The 18,413-nt window shown below is 34.2% G+C and overlaps 1 protein-coding gene and 1 pseudogene across 6 annotated transcripts in view; one reads left to right on the top strand and one right to left on the bottom strand.

Moving 5' to 3' along the window:
* The window catches only part of RhoGAP19D (Rho GTPase activating protein at 19D), a 43,559-nt gene that overhangs the window by 12,958 nt on the left and 12,188 nt on the right, over positions 1–18,413 (top strand). For 5 of the 6 annotated variants that reach the window (XM_017174685.3, XM_017174687.3, XM_017174688.3 and 2 more), the window contains exons 4-6: positions 9,311–10,143; positions 11,944–12,267; positions 12,614–13,191. In XM_017174685.3, the coding sequence (XP_017030174.2) occupies positions 9,853–10,143; positions 11,944–12,267; positions 12,614–13,191 (1,193 nt within the window). In that variant the 5' untranslated portion in view covers positions 9,311–9,852. Of the gene's footprint in view, positions 1–8,927; positions 9,208–9,310; positions 10,144–11,943; positions 12,268–12,613; positions 13,192–18,413 lie in introns of those variants that run through there. The other variant, XM_070288489.1, reaches the window with a different exon arrangement.
* Positions 7,810–8,521, bottom strand: LOC108080088 (S-phase kinase-associated protein 1 pseudogene; annotated as a pseudogene).

Genomic DNA, 18,413 nt, shown 5'->3' with positions numbered 1-18,413 from the left:
AACATGCAAATAGTCACGTAACCAGTGAGACCTAAAAGCAATTTTCAATTAAGATTCAAAAAAAAAAAAAAAAATCAAATGTTGGAAGAGTCATCAAAAAGCAAAGAAAAAATTACAGAAAAACTCGAAAAAGAAACAAAAGGAAAAAACGAATAATACAAAATAAAAGTGAAGTACACAGAATCTACTTCATAAAATGAGAGAAGTCGGTGCAAAGATCTTGCGTCTGCGATAATTCGACATTTACAGTTCACTTCCAATTGAACTCGAAGAATCCATGTCAATGAGCAACAATAATAATAATAATAATTTAACAAAAAAAAAAAAAAAAAAAAAAAAAAAAAAAAAAACAAAAAACAATAACAGCAACACAACAGCGACTATAAAGTGGACTGTTTTCTCCACTCCCGTTTATGGGTTATTAAATATACCTTTTAAGAAAGTGTTTTCAAAAGTTGCGGTTAATTCATTTTAATTAATTAAAATTAAGAATTAAATTAAATTAAATCGAGCCTTGTTTTTGTTTAGGATCTATTCAAAATAATTTTAAAACAATTTAAAGGGCAATTCGGTTCTATAAAACTCTTTCTCCCTACATAGAGAGAAATAATTTCGTTCATCAAGTGTGTTGTGTGCCATACAAGTTTCTTTTCTGGTTTTTTCTGTTTTGCTTGGCCGAGACTGGGACTCTCTAATAAATTGGTCAAAGGCCTGAATAATTGCAAATTAAATGCTGCCAAAGACGGGGGGAGGGAATGGGGGCGGAAACAATGCCGAGTGGGACGATGCCATTGTGGGGCAGGTCATTTGCATAGTGCACAAAATCCCCCTCCTCCCTCCCTCTCGATCTTCCTCTCCTTTGGTACATACATATATATTTTTTCGAATTATTTTTCTGTCGTTGCCGAGGGTCGAACCACATTCTTTCCCCTCCTTTTAGGTTTTATATCAGCTACGCGCGCGTACAATATCATTTTCTGTTATTGCCGTTTTATATTTTTTGTTTACTTTAGAACTGTTGGTTTTGTTTATTCTTTCTGCCCTGTGTTTGTTTTGTATATATGTACATATATCTATATATTTTCACTCTTTGGTTTAGCCTATTCTGGGTTCCTAGATGGTTTTTCTTTCGATCTAAGGCGAGTGGCAATGGATTTGGGAATTAAAGAAAAAGTTACGTGAATTGAACATTTAATTTAGAAATGCATTATATGATCATGATTATCGTGGATATTATATAGTATTTCTCAATGACACAATCTTGTGACAAATCTTTGAGTTTATTCAAACGTTTACGTCATTGAATACTCTTGGGAAGAAGAAGAAAACGACAATGTTTACACGAATTTATTATTAATTCGCTTAAATTACATTTGTCAAAGAGCCAGAAAAAGAAAGATCTACACGAACAATCATTAATCATACTCGAAGAATGCACAGATAATGATTGAAAAACGGAATATATACGCAATATGTACACATATGTACGTGTCGTACGAATAAATAAGAATATGGTAATACCAGATATGTGGGATTTTGGAGCTTAATTAATCATTTATGCTGATATTAAGCCAAAACAAAAATATATAAGAAAAGCCTTGTTTAAACCAAGAAAATTATCTGATAAATGGGATGTTGAGTAGCTAGTTCATGTTACAAGTCTTTCTTTTAGCTTAAATTAAAGTACTTTTTAGCATAAAGTACATACTGCTTCTCTTCCTGGTTGTGTGGCTCTAACATTCCCCAAAATATTTGCTTATGTTCTTGGCACAACATTCTGTAATGAACATTCCTGGGATGTTGCCTTTGCTTCTTCTTTTGCCAGTTGTTATGCACTGGAAAAAACAAATTTGTTTTAAAATTATAAATAAACATATAAAACATGTTGAGTCTTATGTTACATGGTGTTATTACCTTAGCTGGGGAATAGTTTTATTGAAGTTTTCATTACCTTATTTCATTATTAGTTAATTTAATTTTTAAATTTTTAATTTATTTATTTTTAATTTTTATTTATTTTTTAACTTTAATTTTATTTTTGAAAATTTGTATGTACATATATTATTGAAATTTCAAGTATATTCTCATATTTAAATTAATTCCTGTTTTTTTTTTACTTAAAACAAATTTAATTCCAAAATTTGTTCTTTTTATTTTAATTTCTTTGAACTAATTCTTTAGCTGTTTTCTATTTTTTTTTTTTTTTTTTTTTTTCGTATTTGCTTGTATATTTTGCGGCCCATTTCTAACCCAAGTTTATTTCTTTATTTGTTTCAACAATTGACAAGTGGAAGAGAGTTCAAGAACTTTTGTACTATTTGCCTCGATTGAGAGTCGATTCTGTGGTTTTTCATTGATTTTATTTATTTTCTTTTATATATTTTTTGGCGGTAAACCGTTTAATGATGATATAATACAAGGCAACTAAACACACACACGAATTTGAGAAGAAGAAAAAGCTTAGCACGCAAGCAGTTTTCCACTTCGCGTCCCTCGGGAAAACATATAGATTTCCCCTCTCATCTCTGAACAAAAAAGCAGAAGAAAAAAGGTCGTTGAATGAGGTCAAGGTAGCTGATTCCCCTCTCTGTCTCCGTCTATTCCTGTCTCTTTCTCCGAGAGGGGGCGCAGGAATAACAAGATGATGATGTTTCCATTTTCCACTTCATTTATTGATTTGCCGTCAGTTGTCAGAAATTAGATTATTAAGGCAAGGCAAGGCAAGTCCAGGGCATGGCAAGGCAAGGCGTTCGAGTCTCTCAGCTGGACCAATAATTTTCCTGCAGCGCCGCCGCCGCCCTCTTTTTTATCCACCTTACCTACTACCCATGAGCTGATAATAGAGGAAGGAAAACTGTGCGGGAAAAAAGACATAAAACACATAACACAAACAAACAAACGATCGACCGACGGACGACGCTGCAAGAACATTAAATAAACAATTCGAAAATAAACGTAGCAACAAAATACAACAAAATTGAGCATGGAAAGTAATCAAGACTTGTTTTTGCTTTCGATCGTAATATTACCCTGTAAAACCATATAATTTGTGAACTTGAAATACAGATTTATCCTTAAATTTTGGATTTGGATTTTACTAAACTTTAAACACCACTTAAACACCACACGTTTTTTCAAGAAAATAAAAAGAACGAGCAATATAGAGTTAAGGTTTTTTCTAATTCTAATTAAAAACATTTGTTAAATTTTTTCCATGTTCAAAAAGTTTTCTAGGATTTATTTGTTCAGGTTTTAAACAAAATTAAAGTACTTTACCTTCACAATTAAAAGAATTCAAGAAAAATACTTAATATTAAAAATAATTTCCCAAATAATCATAGAATTCGATATACCCCTAGGTTGGTCGCACTTCCACCAAAAGAAAATAAAATGGAAATTGAAATTGTGAGTGACGCCAGGCCAAGACAGACACACAAATCGCTGGCCTGCCCTGGGTACATTGCTATTTCCCTGTGTATTTGTGGGCTGTTTTGCCTGCTCTTTTCGTATTATTTTTTTTTTACTTTTTTTTTTTTTGTTGCTTTTTGTGCAAGTGTATGATGGCTATTCCGATTCCGAATCGGCGGCGACACTTGGCAACAAGTTGAATGGCTCACACACACGCTCCCGTGGGAGGAGGGAAACACCATCGCCCCGAAGGGGGCCGTAACCCCTGATAAAGAGGGGACAGTTCCAATATAGTATAGCCAGTGGAGGAGGTATATGTTTAGGTGTGCTTAATACTCGGGATCGGCAGTCGGTTGTCTGGCCTTTGATGTGCACGTCTGCCACAATATTTTTCATATTCTCACCGACTTTTCCTCATGTTTCCCAGCTTGTTTTTGTTTTGATGGATTCCTTCGATCAGATTTGTTGGGTTTCCGAGAGGTGGCGATAACCTTTGATACTGCTACGGCGGCGAAATGTGCTTGTTTGTGATCCAATTGGGTTAGGTCGGTGTTTGAACGAGGTCTGGAGAGAGTGTTGACATATATACATATAAACTGTCGCTGTGATTTATTTTTTATATTAAAATACGAATATATATAGAACACTACTGGAACTGGAATCCTTTAAAAAAGATGTCTAAAAGTATGCAATACAAATTTTAAGGCTAAAAATTATATGCTTTAAGGATGTCTTGACTTTTAGATGCCTTGCAAAGGAATTTGAAATCCCTTTAAAATTTTTGTTTTTACATATTCCGATTATATATATTTTATTAAACCTTAAAATCAGCTCAGATACTTTCCTAGCTTGGTTTTTTATAACAAGTCACCCATTTAGAGGTTAATATCTTGTTAGATTGCCCCGGCAATCTGATCGGTAGCTTCCCAGCTATATAGAGAGTGTACATATATACATATATACTAGATCCAGCATATGAATGATTTATCGCTGATATCGCTGTTTGTTTGCATTGTACTTTTGTTTCGCTCTCGTGTCAGCTTAATGTACAGACCACATATATCGGCTTTTTATCGACTTTTATTCCGCGAATTTGATAGACAAAGAAATAAAAATGGGAGTCAATACATATAGTATACCGGCATTATCTGTAATTTATTTATTTATTTTTTTGTCTCGCTTTCTTTTGTTTTTTGTTTAAAAGAAATGTATAAATGTAATTGCACGTAATTGGAGGCCCCCGCGTGTGTCTTTCTCGATTTTACTTTGGTTGTTGTTTTTTTGTATATCGATTCCAAGTTGGGTCATATCGTATATATAAAATAAAACTCATTATCTGGCCAGATATGAAGTCGGAATAGCTATCATGAAAAAAAAAAAGAAATAAATTGTAATGACAGGTGAACACTGTAAATAAAACGAAAGATAATGCAACTGGAAAGAGAGACGGCTGTAAATATATCAAAAAGTAGTAAATAGATAGGTTAACACTTTTTTAAAAAAGATTTTTTAACTTTGATAACTACGTTTTAATTTTTTGTTTATAAAAACTAATTCAATGAAAACTTTAATTAAATACTTAAGACTTTCTTTTGGAGATTTTAAAATAAATAATTATATTTAGTTAGCAATTAAAGCAAATAAATATATACAAAAATTAAATGTGACTATTTACAATTATTTAGGTTCATTGCTTAATATTACATGTTAAATATTGTGGTTTTTAGTAAAGTTTAAAGACATTCTCCCCCTTGTTTATGACTATATTTACACATACAAATATTTATTCATCTAAAATAATTATTTATAGCTTGCACTAATGAAATCTTATCGGAAAATCGTATTGAGTTTCAATTTTGTCGAATTAATTGCAGTTTGTTTTAATGAATGGGAGCGAACGTTTAAGCCAGAGCTACAAATCCATACTCTCAGTTGTTCCAAAGATAGCCAGCGAAAAGGCTGCACTTAGTTGGGCCAATTAAAAGTGGCCAAGAATAAAAAGGGGTGAACTATAAGCTGGCTAATTAAAAAAGGTTGTGCCAAAGCAAGGATTACGGAACTATAATTAAATAACGAGCGAAGACCAAGTTTATTTTTGAATTCTTGTGTCCATGGCAATTATTCTTATTAAAAGAAGAATCCAAGTTCAACGTAAAATAAGGATAAACTATTTTTAAATATAAAGAAACATAAAATATTAATAGAAAAAGCGTGCAAGTTACTAATTATAACAGTGAAATGGAAGGAAAATAGTTTTTCCTTTACTAAAAATAGGAAAGTTATGAAAGATAGTATATTTATAGTGGTAAACCGGGTATAAGCTAGAAATAAAACTTTAAAAATATTAAATCAATTATAATTAATATATAAAAAAAACGCATTAAACTTTTACCTGACAAAAGAAACCACTTGTATTACTTTTTTCCGCTTCTCGATAACAATAAAAAATAAATCAAATAAAAGGCAAAAAGGGAAGGAGGGAAAAACGATGATATCACGGAGAATCGTTTGCCGGCTTTATTGACTATACTTAACAATTTTGTTGTTGCCTCTTTTACTTTGCTTCTTGATAACAATTAAATTGATTGTTTTGCACTACAAGTATTCTCTCGGCCGAGAATCAAATTCCAAAATAAAACAAAAAACCGATAATAAAAAACGAAAATAATGTTAAGATTTGGTGGAGGCGAAGGGGAAACTAAAGGCAGAACAGGCGTGTAATGAGCAAAGCAACGGTAAAAGTATTAAAACGATGTCTGAACAATCAGAAAAAAAAGCAGAAGCAAAACAGGCAACAAAATTACATCAATCGAAGTGGATTTCGGTTTTTAGGGGGCGGTAACCAGAAAAAAAAAATTATATACATTAATCTGAAAACTAAATAAATATAAAATATATATAGTAAATATAAAATATATATAGTAAATATAAAATATATATAATAAATATAAAATATATATGATAAATATAAAATATATATAATAAATATAAAAAATATATTTAAAATATTTATAATAAATATTTAACATATATTTAAATATAATAAAATGCAGTGCAAATATTTACAAAAATTTTAAATAATTTTTAAATAATTTTGTTTCCTTATTACACTGTAACTTTTCCATGAATGCCTATTGAGATAATATTACAAATACATAAATAACTCTTCTAAATTCAAACTCACTTGAAATATAATTAAGACGGTTTTAAACCTATATCTTTATGTTTTGGCTATCGCTTAACCTTCAGTTTAACTATCGGTTCAATTGCTGATAAGATGATATAGGTCGTTATATGGTGTTTTTTCTATATGAGCAACGACGGAGTAGTCAAGGTCTACACAGGTCTAAACAGTAGTTAGTTACAATCTTTTCATTAGGCATGTTAGTTTACTATTATTTTTTTAAATTTAATTTTTATTATTTTTTTTTTATGATTTGCCAGCATTCAAGTTTATCTCTTTTCAAATCTGCTTATCTTTGGTTTATTGGCCTTTATATATAAATATCGCCTTGAATGACTTGACACACTTGAGTTGATTTCGTTTCCCTCATGAAAAAAAAATCTACAAACAGCAACTTTGACAATGCAATTACAATGGGGCAATTATAGAGACTAGTATCTGAACAATCTGCTGCTGTGTCCGTCTATCTGTTTGCGGGTAATTACATGTGTTTTAGCTCAAATTATTATTGCGGCTGCCTGTCGTTTATATTTCTTGCTATTTTTGACTTATTTCTCTTGTTTAAGCAAAATGTACCATGAATCATAACTTAATACAAAAAAAAAATCCTTTAATTATTTTGGGGTTTTTGATCTTTGACCTTATCGCTTGGCTTGATTAAACGAAACTCCGCGGGTTACATATTGTTTCTCCCTTAAAGTTCAAAGACCCAGCAATAGCTGAAACACAAATTAAATCAACGGGGGGTTTCATTTCTATTGTTTGCCATTAAAAAAAAAACACAAATTGTCTACTGTTAATAATGAAAATTAATTCGAGAGTTGTAGTTATGTCAGAATTTTTGTTTGTAATTTTTCTTTAATTTCTGCGATCATTTTTCAATGAAAACAACAAAATAATAAAGCCTCCTTTTCATTGTTGTGCCATTTTATTTGCTTTTGAATGTGCGGCGCAGTTCTAGTTGTCGTTAATAAGTTATAGAAATAGTTGCACTACATAGTTTGTCTCTGCTTCAACTTTTCCGTAAAATATGTAAATGATCATAAAAACTGAAAGAAGGGAAATTGCCTTGAATTTCCGGTGCTTTATATTTGTTTTCCCCATTAACTTGTCCTTCTTAAAGTTTGCTATTTGAAAATTTACACAAATTGGGTTGGTTAATAGGTTAAGAGTATTCTCAGAATTAAAATTATGATTATATATATATAAATATTTTTATATATATTTTTTTTTACCGTGCATGCTGGTTAAATAAAATATAAACAAAATAATTAACAACTGTGTCAGACTCCGTGGCTTAGTGTATCGTATTTCTCTAGTTTGAGGTTTTCTTCTTTTTAAGCGTTTTGGTCAGAGCCTTACAGGTGGCGCATAGAGCCTTGATGCCCAAGCAATCGGCCGCCTCCACAATTTCAGACATAGTAGCCGCGTCAACGTTAAGCAATTTGGCATCCCAAGGATCAATATCGCCTTCGGTGTCCTCATCTTCATTGTCATCATCCATTGGCAAAGGGTCATTCTTGTGGTAATCTGCCCAAGATATGATCTTGTGCAAAATCATTGAGCTAATGCGGTGCAATGGAAACGGGCCCTCGATTTTATATTTCTCAGTCATCCACATTATATTAGAAGCACATTTCATGATCCTAACTGACACTTTGAAAACCTCACCTTCCTTCGACTTAAGCAGGACGTTCATCTTGATAAGCTCGAGAGCTCTGAAAGTTTCAATTCTGGGATTTACAACAATGAAAACGAAATATTGAGATTACTTACTGTTACGGGAAATGGAATAGAAAATTTAAGGCGACGACAAAAATATAGAATTATCTTATTGCTACTGGAGACTAGAAATGCAAAACGAGTTGAAAGGAGATATAGGAATGATGATATTTTTGACACAACATACTATGATGTATGTTGTAACTTTTAAAGATTTAATATCAAGTCTTTGAGTTTTTTATTGAACCACAGATCATATATATGTATATCAATTTTTCGTATTTATAAAAATTAAGTAAAATAAAAGCAAGACTTCTTTTTGAACCAGGGGTTTTGTTTAGTCTTCAGCTGACTTAAATATTTTATTTGTTTTCTTGTTTTTTTCTGTGGTAATAAACGGCATTATATCATCATAGTGCCATAGAGCCGAATATTACGATCGGTCCATATGTCCGTCCATGTACAGTTAGTTAAGTGCTTTTTACTACCAGCTAACTGAAAAAAAAAAAGAAAAACAACCCAACTGAATAAACCAAAGGCCCAAAAGACAAAAAGCGAACCGAAACAAAGCAAACCTTTTCCAGCTTTAATTACGAAGCATAAAAAATACAGTAAAAAAAAGCCGAAAACAGATTCAAATGTTGGACATTGACCGTCAAATCGCAGCTGAGGGGGGCGGGGGTCTAAAAAGTGTAACACGCCTCGTCGCATTTTTTGGTTGACCGCCAACCTCTACCAACTTACCATTTCCATATGTGAACCCCCCCAAATTGTTATAATTTTTAGGGGGTTAAGAGTGTGCTGATGCCAAGAACATTTAAGCCAGCTTTTTTAGTAGAAGTTAAAGTGGCGGTTTTTCACAGAAAAATAGTAAATTCTATTCTCATAAATGTGTAAGTTTTGTATACACGCTACTCTTAGGTTATATCATCCTATATTTAAAATGTTATAAACTATACAAATTAATTTAAATATTTTCCCTGTTTCTTATTTTAGATGCTTACCCCTCCGTTACCACAATTGATCGATCGCTTGATCATTGATCACACAGAATAAACAGTATTCTCAGTACTATGGTAATAACAATCGGTACGATGGGCCTCGTGCCGCCGCAACCACATCGAAAATTTGCAATGCATCATACCAAGGAGTAGATGAAAAATCCCCAAGAATATTATATATGAAGTAAATATATAATATAAACAGTAAATATATTAAGTATATATATCGGTGGATAAGGAAAGGGGAAGACCCAGAGGTGGATGAAGAAGGAGGAGCACCCACACCCACCGCCGCACAAATGAGGATGCCACCAAAAGGTTGACCGCCTAAATAAAATATTTTAAAAAATAAATACAAAACTTATCTTAACCGCACGACAAATTGGAAAAACAAAAACAACTGAAACCACCAAAACCACAACAGCAGCCACCGAAAGAGAAAGAGTGCTAAAACAAAGAGAGAGGAGTACACAACAAACAATAAACAACAAAAAAAAAAAAAACAGAAAAATAAATACAATATAAACTAGCAACAAAATGTTACAAAACTCAAACGCCGCTGCCGCAGCGCAGTCAGCAGCACAGGCAGCCTCAGCGGTGGCCACACCGGCAGCAGCGGTGGCAGCGGCAGCGGCGGCGGCAGCAGCAGCCGCAGCCAACAATGCCGCTCTGGCCGCTTCCTCCATCCAGCCGAAGCTCATCGTCATCTGCCGGCGACCAAATCAGGGATTTGGATTCACGCTGCGCCACTTTATTGCCTATCCGCCGGAAGATGATGCCGCGGCGACGGCAACTGCCTCCTCAACGGCCACGTCCAGCTGGCCACAGGTGAGTAAGAAGAGAAAGAAAATAGGACTTTAATAAACCACTCCCCCTCCACCCCCAATGTACTATACTTTAAGCTCATGGGATTCTGGGGACTTAATAAAACAAAAAATACAGCAAATATTGAAATTAAAAAACGGACAGCCCTCACTAGATATCCTTGGATATACTCCTTTGCTGCCTCGCAATTAGATGCAAAGGAAGTGAGAGGCAGGGGCGTGAGAGCAACAGAAAAGAGCTGCTGCGCATGCGCATGAGCGCCGGTCAAGCAAAATTAGTCATCGTACGCTCTCTCTTTGCTCTCTCCATCTCTTGTGCGCTCTGCTTGGTCGCTGCCGAAGTCAGCGTCGCTGTTACGTGAGCGCAGCGCACGCGCGACTTATTCAAATTGGCGCTTTTGCTTTTTCTGCTTTCTTTTTGATTTTTGTCTTTTATTAATGCGACGTCTGACATACCCTACAAAAATTGAGTTATTGTTATAATATTTTTTATAATTTATATTTTAATTAAACAGCATAAATAATATGCTAATATAGCGTTTTCGGTTGGAATCTACTTTCCGCAGGTCTTAGTTTGAGGTCTTCCTCGCCTTCATCCTTTTGGCCATAACGACACAGCCGTCGTATAGGGCCTTAATACCCATGTATTCGGCAGCCTCTATAAGTTCAGGAAGGTTGTCCAAGTTTACATTCCAAAAGTCGATCTCGTATTTTATCGTCCTTGTAGAATAGCGCCCAAATTATAATCGTACCCAAAATAAATGTTGAAACCCGTGGCAATGGGAACGAATCATCGGTTTCATAAATCTGCATTACCCGCATAACATTGGTAGCACACTCAAAGTCTTTGAGTGGCACATAGAATAAATCGCCTTCCTTCGACACCAGCGCGATGATTTTCTTGGTGTTTTGATTAGCTTTGGAGTTATGCTCTTCAACATTACATGTTGTTGGATTCATGCTCTTCAACGTAACACGTTGTTGGATTTAAGATAATGAAAAGGAAATATTAAGAATACTTACTGCCTACCTTTAATTTTATACATACATTTTTTTTTACGAATGCAACGGTTAGGGTATTTGAATGTCTTTAGGCCTACCTTTCTCTTTTATTTCCGATTTATATAGGTATATATATATATATTTTGTGTTTTTATTTTTGCACTAATTTCTGTTTTGCTCACTTCACTTTTTTGTGTCGGTTTTCATTTTTGTTGATATTACAAACTTCGCTCTCACCACTCTCTTTTCAAGCTCGCGCTCTTTCTCTTTCCCTCCCGAAGCCTAATCTATTCCACAGTCTCCTTTAAAAACGTTGTTGCTTCACGACTTGCCACGACGCCTGTGTTCATAATAATAGGACTGACTGGCAACATTAATTCAAAATAAAACTTAAAAAACATCAGAAATACTTTACAAATATTGAAATAACTAATAAAACAATTATTTTAAATATTAATTAATTAAATTGTTTACTTATATTTAAAAAAACTAATAAAACAAATATTTTAAATTGAATTCATAGTAATTATTTGAAAAAGTTTTCTTGTAAATCAAAGATATAAATTTCCCCCTTTTTTAATTAATTTTGTCTATGTGGAAAATGTTCGGGAAATTATATTTGATACCATATTTATTTATTTATTATATTATCTAGATAAAAATCTGGATATTACTGTACGTGGATTACTATTTAAATTTAGTGTCTATTTACACAACCCTGACTGTGCATCCAACTGAAACTCAACAAATTTCTTCTCTCTCTTCTCTCGTTTGGCTGGATTGGCTTGGCTTGGCTGTGTAGGAAGCCTCCAGTTTGGCCGGCAGCAGCAGCAGCAGCAGCGGTGGCGGCGGCGGCGGAATCACCGGTTTGGAGCCAATGTCTCCGACGTCGTTGACGTCGCTGCCGCCGTACCAAGTGAAAGCGATGGAGACCATTTTCATCAAAGAGGTGCAGGCGAACGGACCGGCCCACCTCGCCAACCTGCAGACGGGCGACCGCGTGCTGATGGTTAACAACCAGCCCATCGCTGGCATCGCCTACAGCACCATCGTCTCGATGATCAAGCAGACGCCGGCGGTCCTCACGCTGCACGTGGTGCCTAAGGAGTGCGATGTCCTGCAGATGGTACGTATAATGCTTAGCCCGATCCAGCCCAGCCCAGCAGCTCAGACCCCATAGACAGCCCACTTGAAAAAGTCAGCCAGTGCACAGGAAGAAAAATCTGCCAATAAAATGGTTTATCAAAAATGTATAAATTGAAATTTGTGAACTAGTGAAGTGTAACATCTAAAAAATATAAAATTTCATAATCTATTTAAAAAGAACGAACCCTTCAAATCTAGTAAAATGTGAACTGATTACGTCATCATTGGGCTGATGATTAACCTGTGCATTTCTCACCGTGTCTGCTCACCTCTAACTGGCTTGTTTTCCCTCGCTTACTTTTGTTTTTCGGTTTCTGTTTCCTCAGCACTACACGAGCATTGCCCACACGCCGGAGTCGAACCGCCTGACCATGTCGACGCACTCGCCCTCGCCCTCGCTGCTGGCCAATGGCTCCCACAAAACCACATTTCCATCGGCAACATCGGTGGCAGCAGCAGCAGCAGTTGCTCCTCCTCCTCCTACTCCGCAGCAGCAGCAGCAGCAGCAGCAACAGTTGATCTCATATCCCGCTGTTGCAGCCGTTGCTACATCATCGCCGGCAGGATCGCCGCATTCCAATCCCAATATCCAGACCCATCATGCTGCATCCTTGCACGGAGGCAGTCGATCGGGTAGCATAACCAGCACTGCTAGCGGCGGAGGAATCACTATCCTGAGTAAGCAGTTCTACCCACTTCCTCTGCAGCAGCAGCAGCAACAACAACAGCAGCAACAACACCGTCATCCGGCTATGAGTGGCGGCAGTAGCAGCATCGATTTTGGGGACATGGCCCACGGTCTGCGGCAGCATCAGCAACAGCAACAGCAACATCTCTACCAGCAGCAACAGCAACATCATCATCATCACCAGATGATCGCCACCGGCAGCGGCGGCTTCATGCGGTAAGTCAACAAACTAAATTTACTCACCTTGGCCGAAAGCAATTGACGTCACACGACGGCAATTACAACAGATTTTCACTGAGACAAGAGCTGTTTATAAAGCGAAACGGAAAATGGCAGACAATTTTACGTTTTATTTATATAATTAAGAAAAGCGAGTGCTAAAAAAAAAAAGAAATACAAAGATGCGTAAGAAGTTGCCCATGATAAAACTAGTCTATATAACTTTTATAAATTATTTAAATTGTTGGCAACTTGAACTTAGAACTTATGCAAGTGAAAATAATGCACAAATCCAAGAACAAAATAGCATTTATTAAGGTTCTATAAATTTGATATTATACCTAGGTATATAGTGACTTTTATCCAAAACTTATTTGCATTATCAAACAATTTGATTTCGATTTCAATTTCTAAGGGAACAGTGAAAGCCAGATCCAAGCTAGGCGCCGATGGCAGGCATTATTTCGTGACCATCACGTAAATATCTTTTCACCAGGACTACTAGTATTTCATATATTTCTGATTTCAGATGGCAGAAAATGTCGTTAAAATGTCGAACTGTATTAATTTTTAATGTCAACATTGATATATGAAAATTAGCATTGCAATAAATCGATATTCTGTTTGATTATCGAAACCATGTCATCGAAAAAAGAAACGAATAATTTTATAAACTTTTTTATTTAAATTTTACGCTTTTCGATATAATTACGATAGCTTGTATATGATATTGATCGCTTTGTTTTTGTCGATTAATTATATTATATCGAACTATTCATTTCGATATACATACGATATATAAGGATTACAATCATCTTGAAAAATAAGGACACTTTTAAAATATTCATATTAATTTTGTGAATAACCCTATCTGAGGTAGTTTTTTTTTATTATTTTCATTCATTCATTAAAATTATTAAAATTCTGTTCATAGTTCGTTTGAGTATAAATATATGAATTTTTAATTATTATACGCGCCCCACTGTTGCCGTCTGTTGTGATTTATGATGGCAAAAGTTGAGAGGCGGCCACCTCGTCTTTATCCCCCTTCCACCGCCGCCAAGTGTGAGTGTGTATATGCATATTGCACATATTATTTCACTTTCATTGCCAGCTGAAAAAAAAAAACTCGAAAAAATAAGTGAAAACCTCAATAATCGAAATTGGAAACGAGAAATGCAGTAAACAGTGAGCCACAAGGGGAGGGTTTTACCTGCCAGTCAGCCAATGCTTTTCGAGGGGGGAAAAGCGAAACAAATTGAGAAAAACTGCAAATAAAAAACGTCAGAGATGGAAATTAAGCTGATGAACGAACACTAAATGACATTAACTGACCGCATAATAGACAACAATGTGAAAAATTAAAAGCAATTGTAATGAACTTTTGTGTCCCTTTAATAAAGAACTGAAAGTTAAAAACAACAGCTATTCTTAGATTTATTTTTTATTTAATTTATTTAATTTACAAAAATTACCTAACATTTATTTGTAAGCCAAAGTCATTGCATATGTTTAGTTTTCATTTAGTTTTTAAGCTAAATTCAAGAGTCCAGTTTTTTCACTTGGCTGATTTTTCTTTTTTCACTTGTCGCTGTCATTAATTTATATGGAAAAGTTAATGATGATAAAGATAATGATGATAAAGATAATGATGATGATGATGGTGATGGTGATAATGATGAGCGAATGCCATTATAGCAGTATAAAATATAGAACAGAATCAGCAGACAAATATTGGTCGCCATTGTGGCTGCGGTGCGGCCTTTTTGGTGATTTCATATACTCCCCCTCCATTCCCACTCTCTCTCTTTTTTTTTTCGTTCTCATTTCACAAATTCCCCATGCCCATTCCTTGTCTCATTTGATTTCATTCATCTCTCGTCTCTCGTGTATATTTTCCATGCATATTTGTCATTGTTTTGTGTCTCTGTCTGTTCTGAATGAACATTTTATTCCCTATTCATATATACATATATATGTACTTCCACATTTCCCAAAGACGCCTGTGTAGATGTGCAAAAATGATTTATTATTTTAGTATTCCTGTGACGTCAGCAGTAATGAAAGTATTATAAATATAAAAGTTTAAACCACTTGTTCCAGTTTAAGAAAACTTTTTGGAACAAAATGTGATTTGAGAACCTTCAATTCAAGCTTTTTCTAGGGTTTTCCCATAAGAAATATATCCCAAATTATATATATTTATTAGAACCCATATCCAAAGAGTTCTTGGCTTGGTTTCTTGTATTTTTTAACATTTATTTTTGCATTTGCTGCCCTCTAAAACTCTCACTCTACTATTATCTTTCTTTGTTTGCCATTTGTTTTTTACTTTTGTTGGAAAGTTTGTCACGTTTTCAGTTGAATTGCATGTGCAATTTTCAAATTACGTGAGTTTGATTGAGAGAAGTTTTTGGTGAAAATCTAGAAGAAAGTGGTTAGTTAGCTTTTGTGAAGACCGACTGGCAATGCTCTTGTAGTGATAAATATTAGGGCTTCCATTACTAAACTATATAAGAAAACTTTCAGTCTGCGTCCATACAAAATGATAGAGAATTATTTTAATATTCAAAGCGCAATATCGAACATTTTTCAACACCATCACTCACCGACTCGCCCTCGCCCGTCTGCGGCATTGCGTATACGCAGTGTGGTTGCACATGAATATGAATAAATAAATCAATTATTATACAGTAACAAAAAGCCATTGACTAATCGACAAAATAAAAATGAGAGAAAAATGCGAAAATAAATAAATAAAAAATGAAATGAAATACTCATATAACCGCATAACCTTATGCACACAAAACGCGAGTGGTGTAAATGGACACCACCACCACCTCGTCGCAGCAACAACAATAACAATGAATTTGTTGAACTGCAAACTTCTCCATTGTTAAATGATTACGATAAATTTAATTGAATTTTGTATAGCAGTGAACGGAACGGGACGGGGTGCCATCAAAGAATTCAGAAAAAAAAAAAGAATGGGAAAGAAATAATGCCTTCAATTCTCGCAGACATCAAGTCGTCAAGAGCCAAGAGTCGAGAGAAAGAGAGAGAGAGGGCAAAGGGCTACATATATAACGAACGAGAGATGTATGTATATTTTCCGCGAACTTTTTGAGATTGAAATTGAGACGGCTCAGATTGAGATTGAGCTGATCTCGCGGATCGCAGCGTTTTATGTAAATTATTGACTACTTCAGGCATTCCAATCATGCCACTTAACTTGTTTCCACTGCAGAAATCGCTAAAGGAATTCAGAAAAAAAATCCATACTAAGAAATCAGTTGGGATATTAACTTTAAATTTTACTAAAATTAATACAACGCTTAAAACTTTTACTTGATTTTGAAAGAAATATATTAAATCAATTTTTCTTTAAAAACTTTTATCGTTGGCAATTGCCCTTAAACAGTATACATTTCGCATTATCCTTTCTTTTATTTGTTTGCATACGCATTTTATACACTAAATTGTTTGATTGATTGATCGACTGACTCATTGATTGATTGATGGTTGCCAAAAATATGTCATCGGAAATGCAAAACTCAATTTTTCGATGCGTGGCATTGAGTGCACGGTGGATAAAGTTGAACTTTTATTAGGAAAGGTTAAAAAAATATTACAAATAAATATAAGAATAAAATTATTAAGGAGGGTTAAAAAATATTTATAATAAATATAATAAGAAATTATTAAGAAAGGTTTAAAAATATTTATAATAAATATAATAATAAAATCAATAAAATGTTGCAATTATATCAAAAATTTCGAACGTATCGAATAATTTAAAATTTTTTTCCGCTTAAATTGGCAACATAATTATATTGTTAATTTATTTATAATTTATTAATTAAAAGGTTTCTCTATAAAACCTTTTTAACTATTTATAAATAGATAAATTTGAAATCATAAAAATAATAATAATATATTATATTATTTAACTTTTATTATTATTTAAAAAAAGAGTCGCTATAAATTCACATTAAATATCTATAAATCCATAAGGTTTAACCATAAAAAATATCGATTTTAAATTTTAGATATCGATATTTTGATATTTAATACTACTCACCAAGTGGTGTTATTTCGATCCACTGTGCCTGGTATAAAATTTAACTACTCGACAATTACGTATGCGCCCTGTGGTTAGTTTGTGGTTGGGTGGACTGGTCGAACCCCCTCCCCTTTTGCCACCCCGCCAGCCAGCCCGCTTCTGCCTGCCACCCACTCGGTAAATAAGTAAACAAGGCAAGGTTAGTCGCCGAAGGGTGCTGGCGCGCAGGGAGGGTGAAGTGGGGGCTTATATTTGGTCAGTCGGTGACTGATAGTGATATACTGATTGCGAGTTGGAGTCCCTCTTTGTCCCTCTCCCATTCTCCCACTCTCACTTCTCACACACACACTCTCTCTCTCTTTCACTCTCGCTGCTTCTCTGTCAACCATCCTGTACCCACCACGCCGTGGGCAGTTACCCTTCCCACTTGGCCACACTTCTTCTTTTCTTTATTTATCTATTTATTGGTTATAAAGTACAGTGACAAATCTATAATGAGGACTACAAATCATTGAAAACTCTAAATATAATAAAATTTTTGTTATAATTAATAATAATTAGCATTTTTATTTATTTAAATATAAAAATATTTAATATGAAATGTAGTTTTGTAGAAACTACCTTTTAGATATATACTTTTTGTTCTATAAATAATATTTCATTGTAATTTTATTGTTTTAAAACTTTTTATTTTGAATAATGATAGTTGTAAGCTTTCCCTAAGCATTTTTTAACAAATGCTAGCCTGAAAATATGTTTATTTCTAAACAAAAATCACTGTATTAGTATAATGAAGAAAGGGAATCTATATGGAATGGCGGGGATCATCGGTCGGTGGGTCGTTCGCCACTCGTTCACTGCCCACTCAATGGGTCTCTTTCAATTGCTGAGCTCTCTTTTAATACAAATTTCATACATGCACACACAAAGCCAATTTTGTTTTTCTTCTTTGTTGTTGTTGCTGTGTTTTGTTGCGCCTTCTTTTTTGTAATTTTTGTATTTTTTTTTTTTAGTTTAGTCGCATGGACTTGCGTTTGTACTTTAGTTTAGTTGACGATGGCGAGCGGTTCGTGCAGATTTCAGATTTTGTGATACGCGGAAAACGAAATTGCTTGTAATTTTAATATATTTATAAGCATTATTTTTTGTATTAATG

This window comes from Drosophila kikkawai, chromosome X (assembly GCF_030179895.1).
Source record: "Drosophila kikkawai strain 14028-0561.14 chromosome X, DkikHiC1v2, whole genome shotgun sequence".
In the NCBI taxonomy this organism is placed as follows: Eukaryota; Metazoa; Arthropoda; class Insecta; order Diptera; family Drosophilidae; genus Drosophila; species Drosophila kikkawai.
This window is presented reverse-complemented; position numbering and strand designations above follow the sequence as displayed.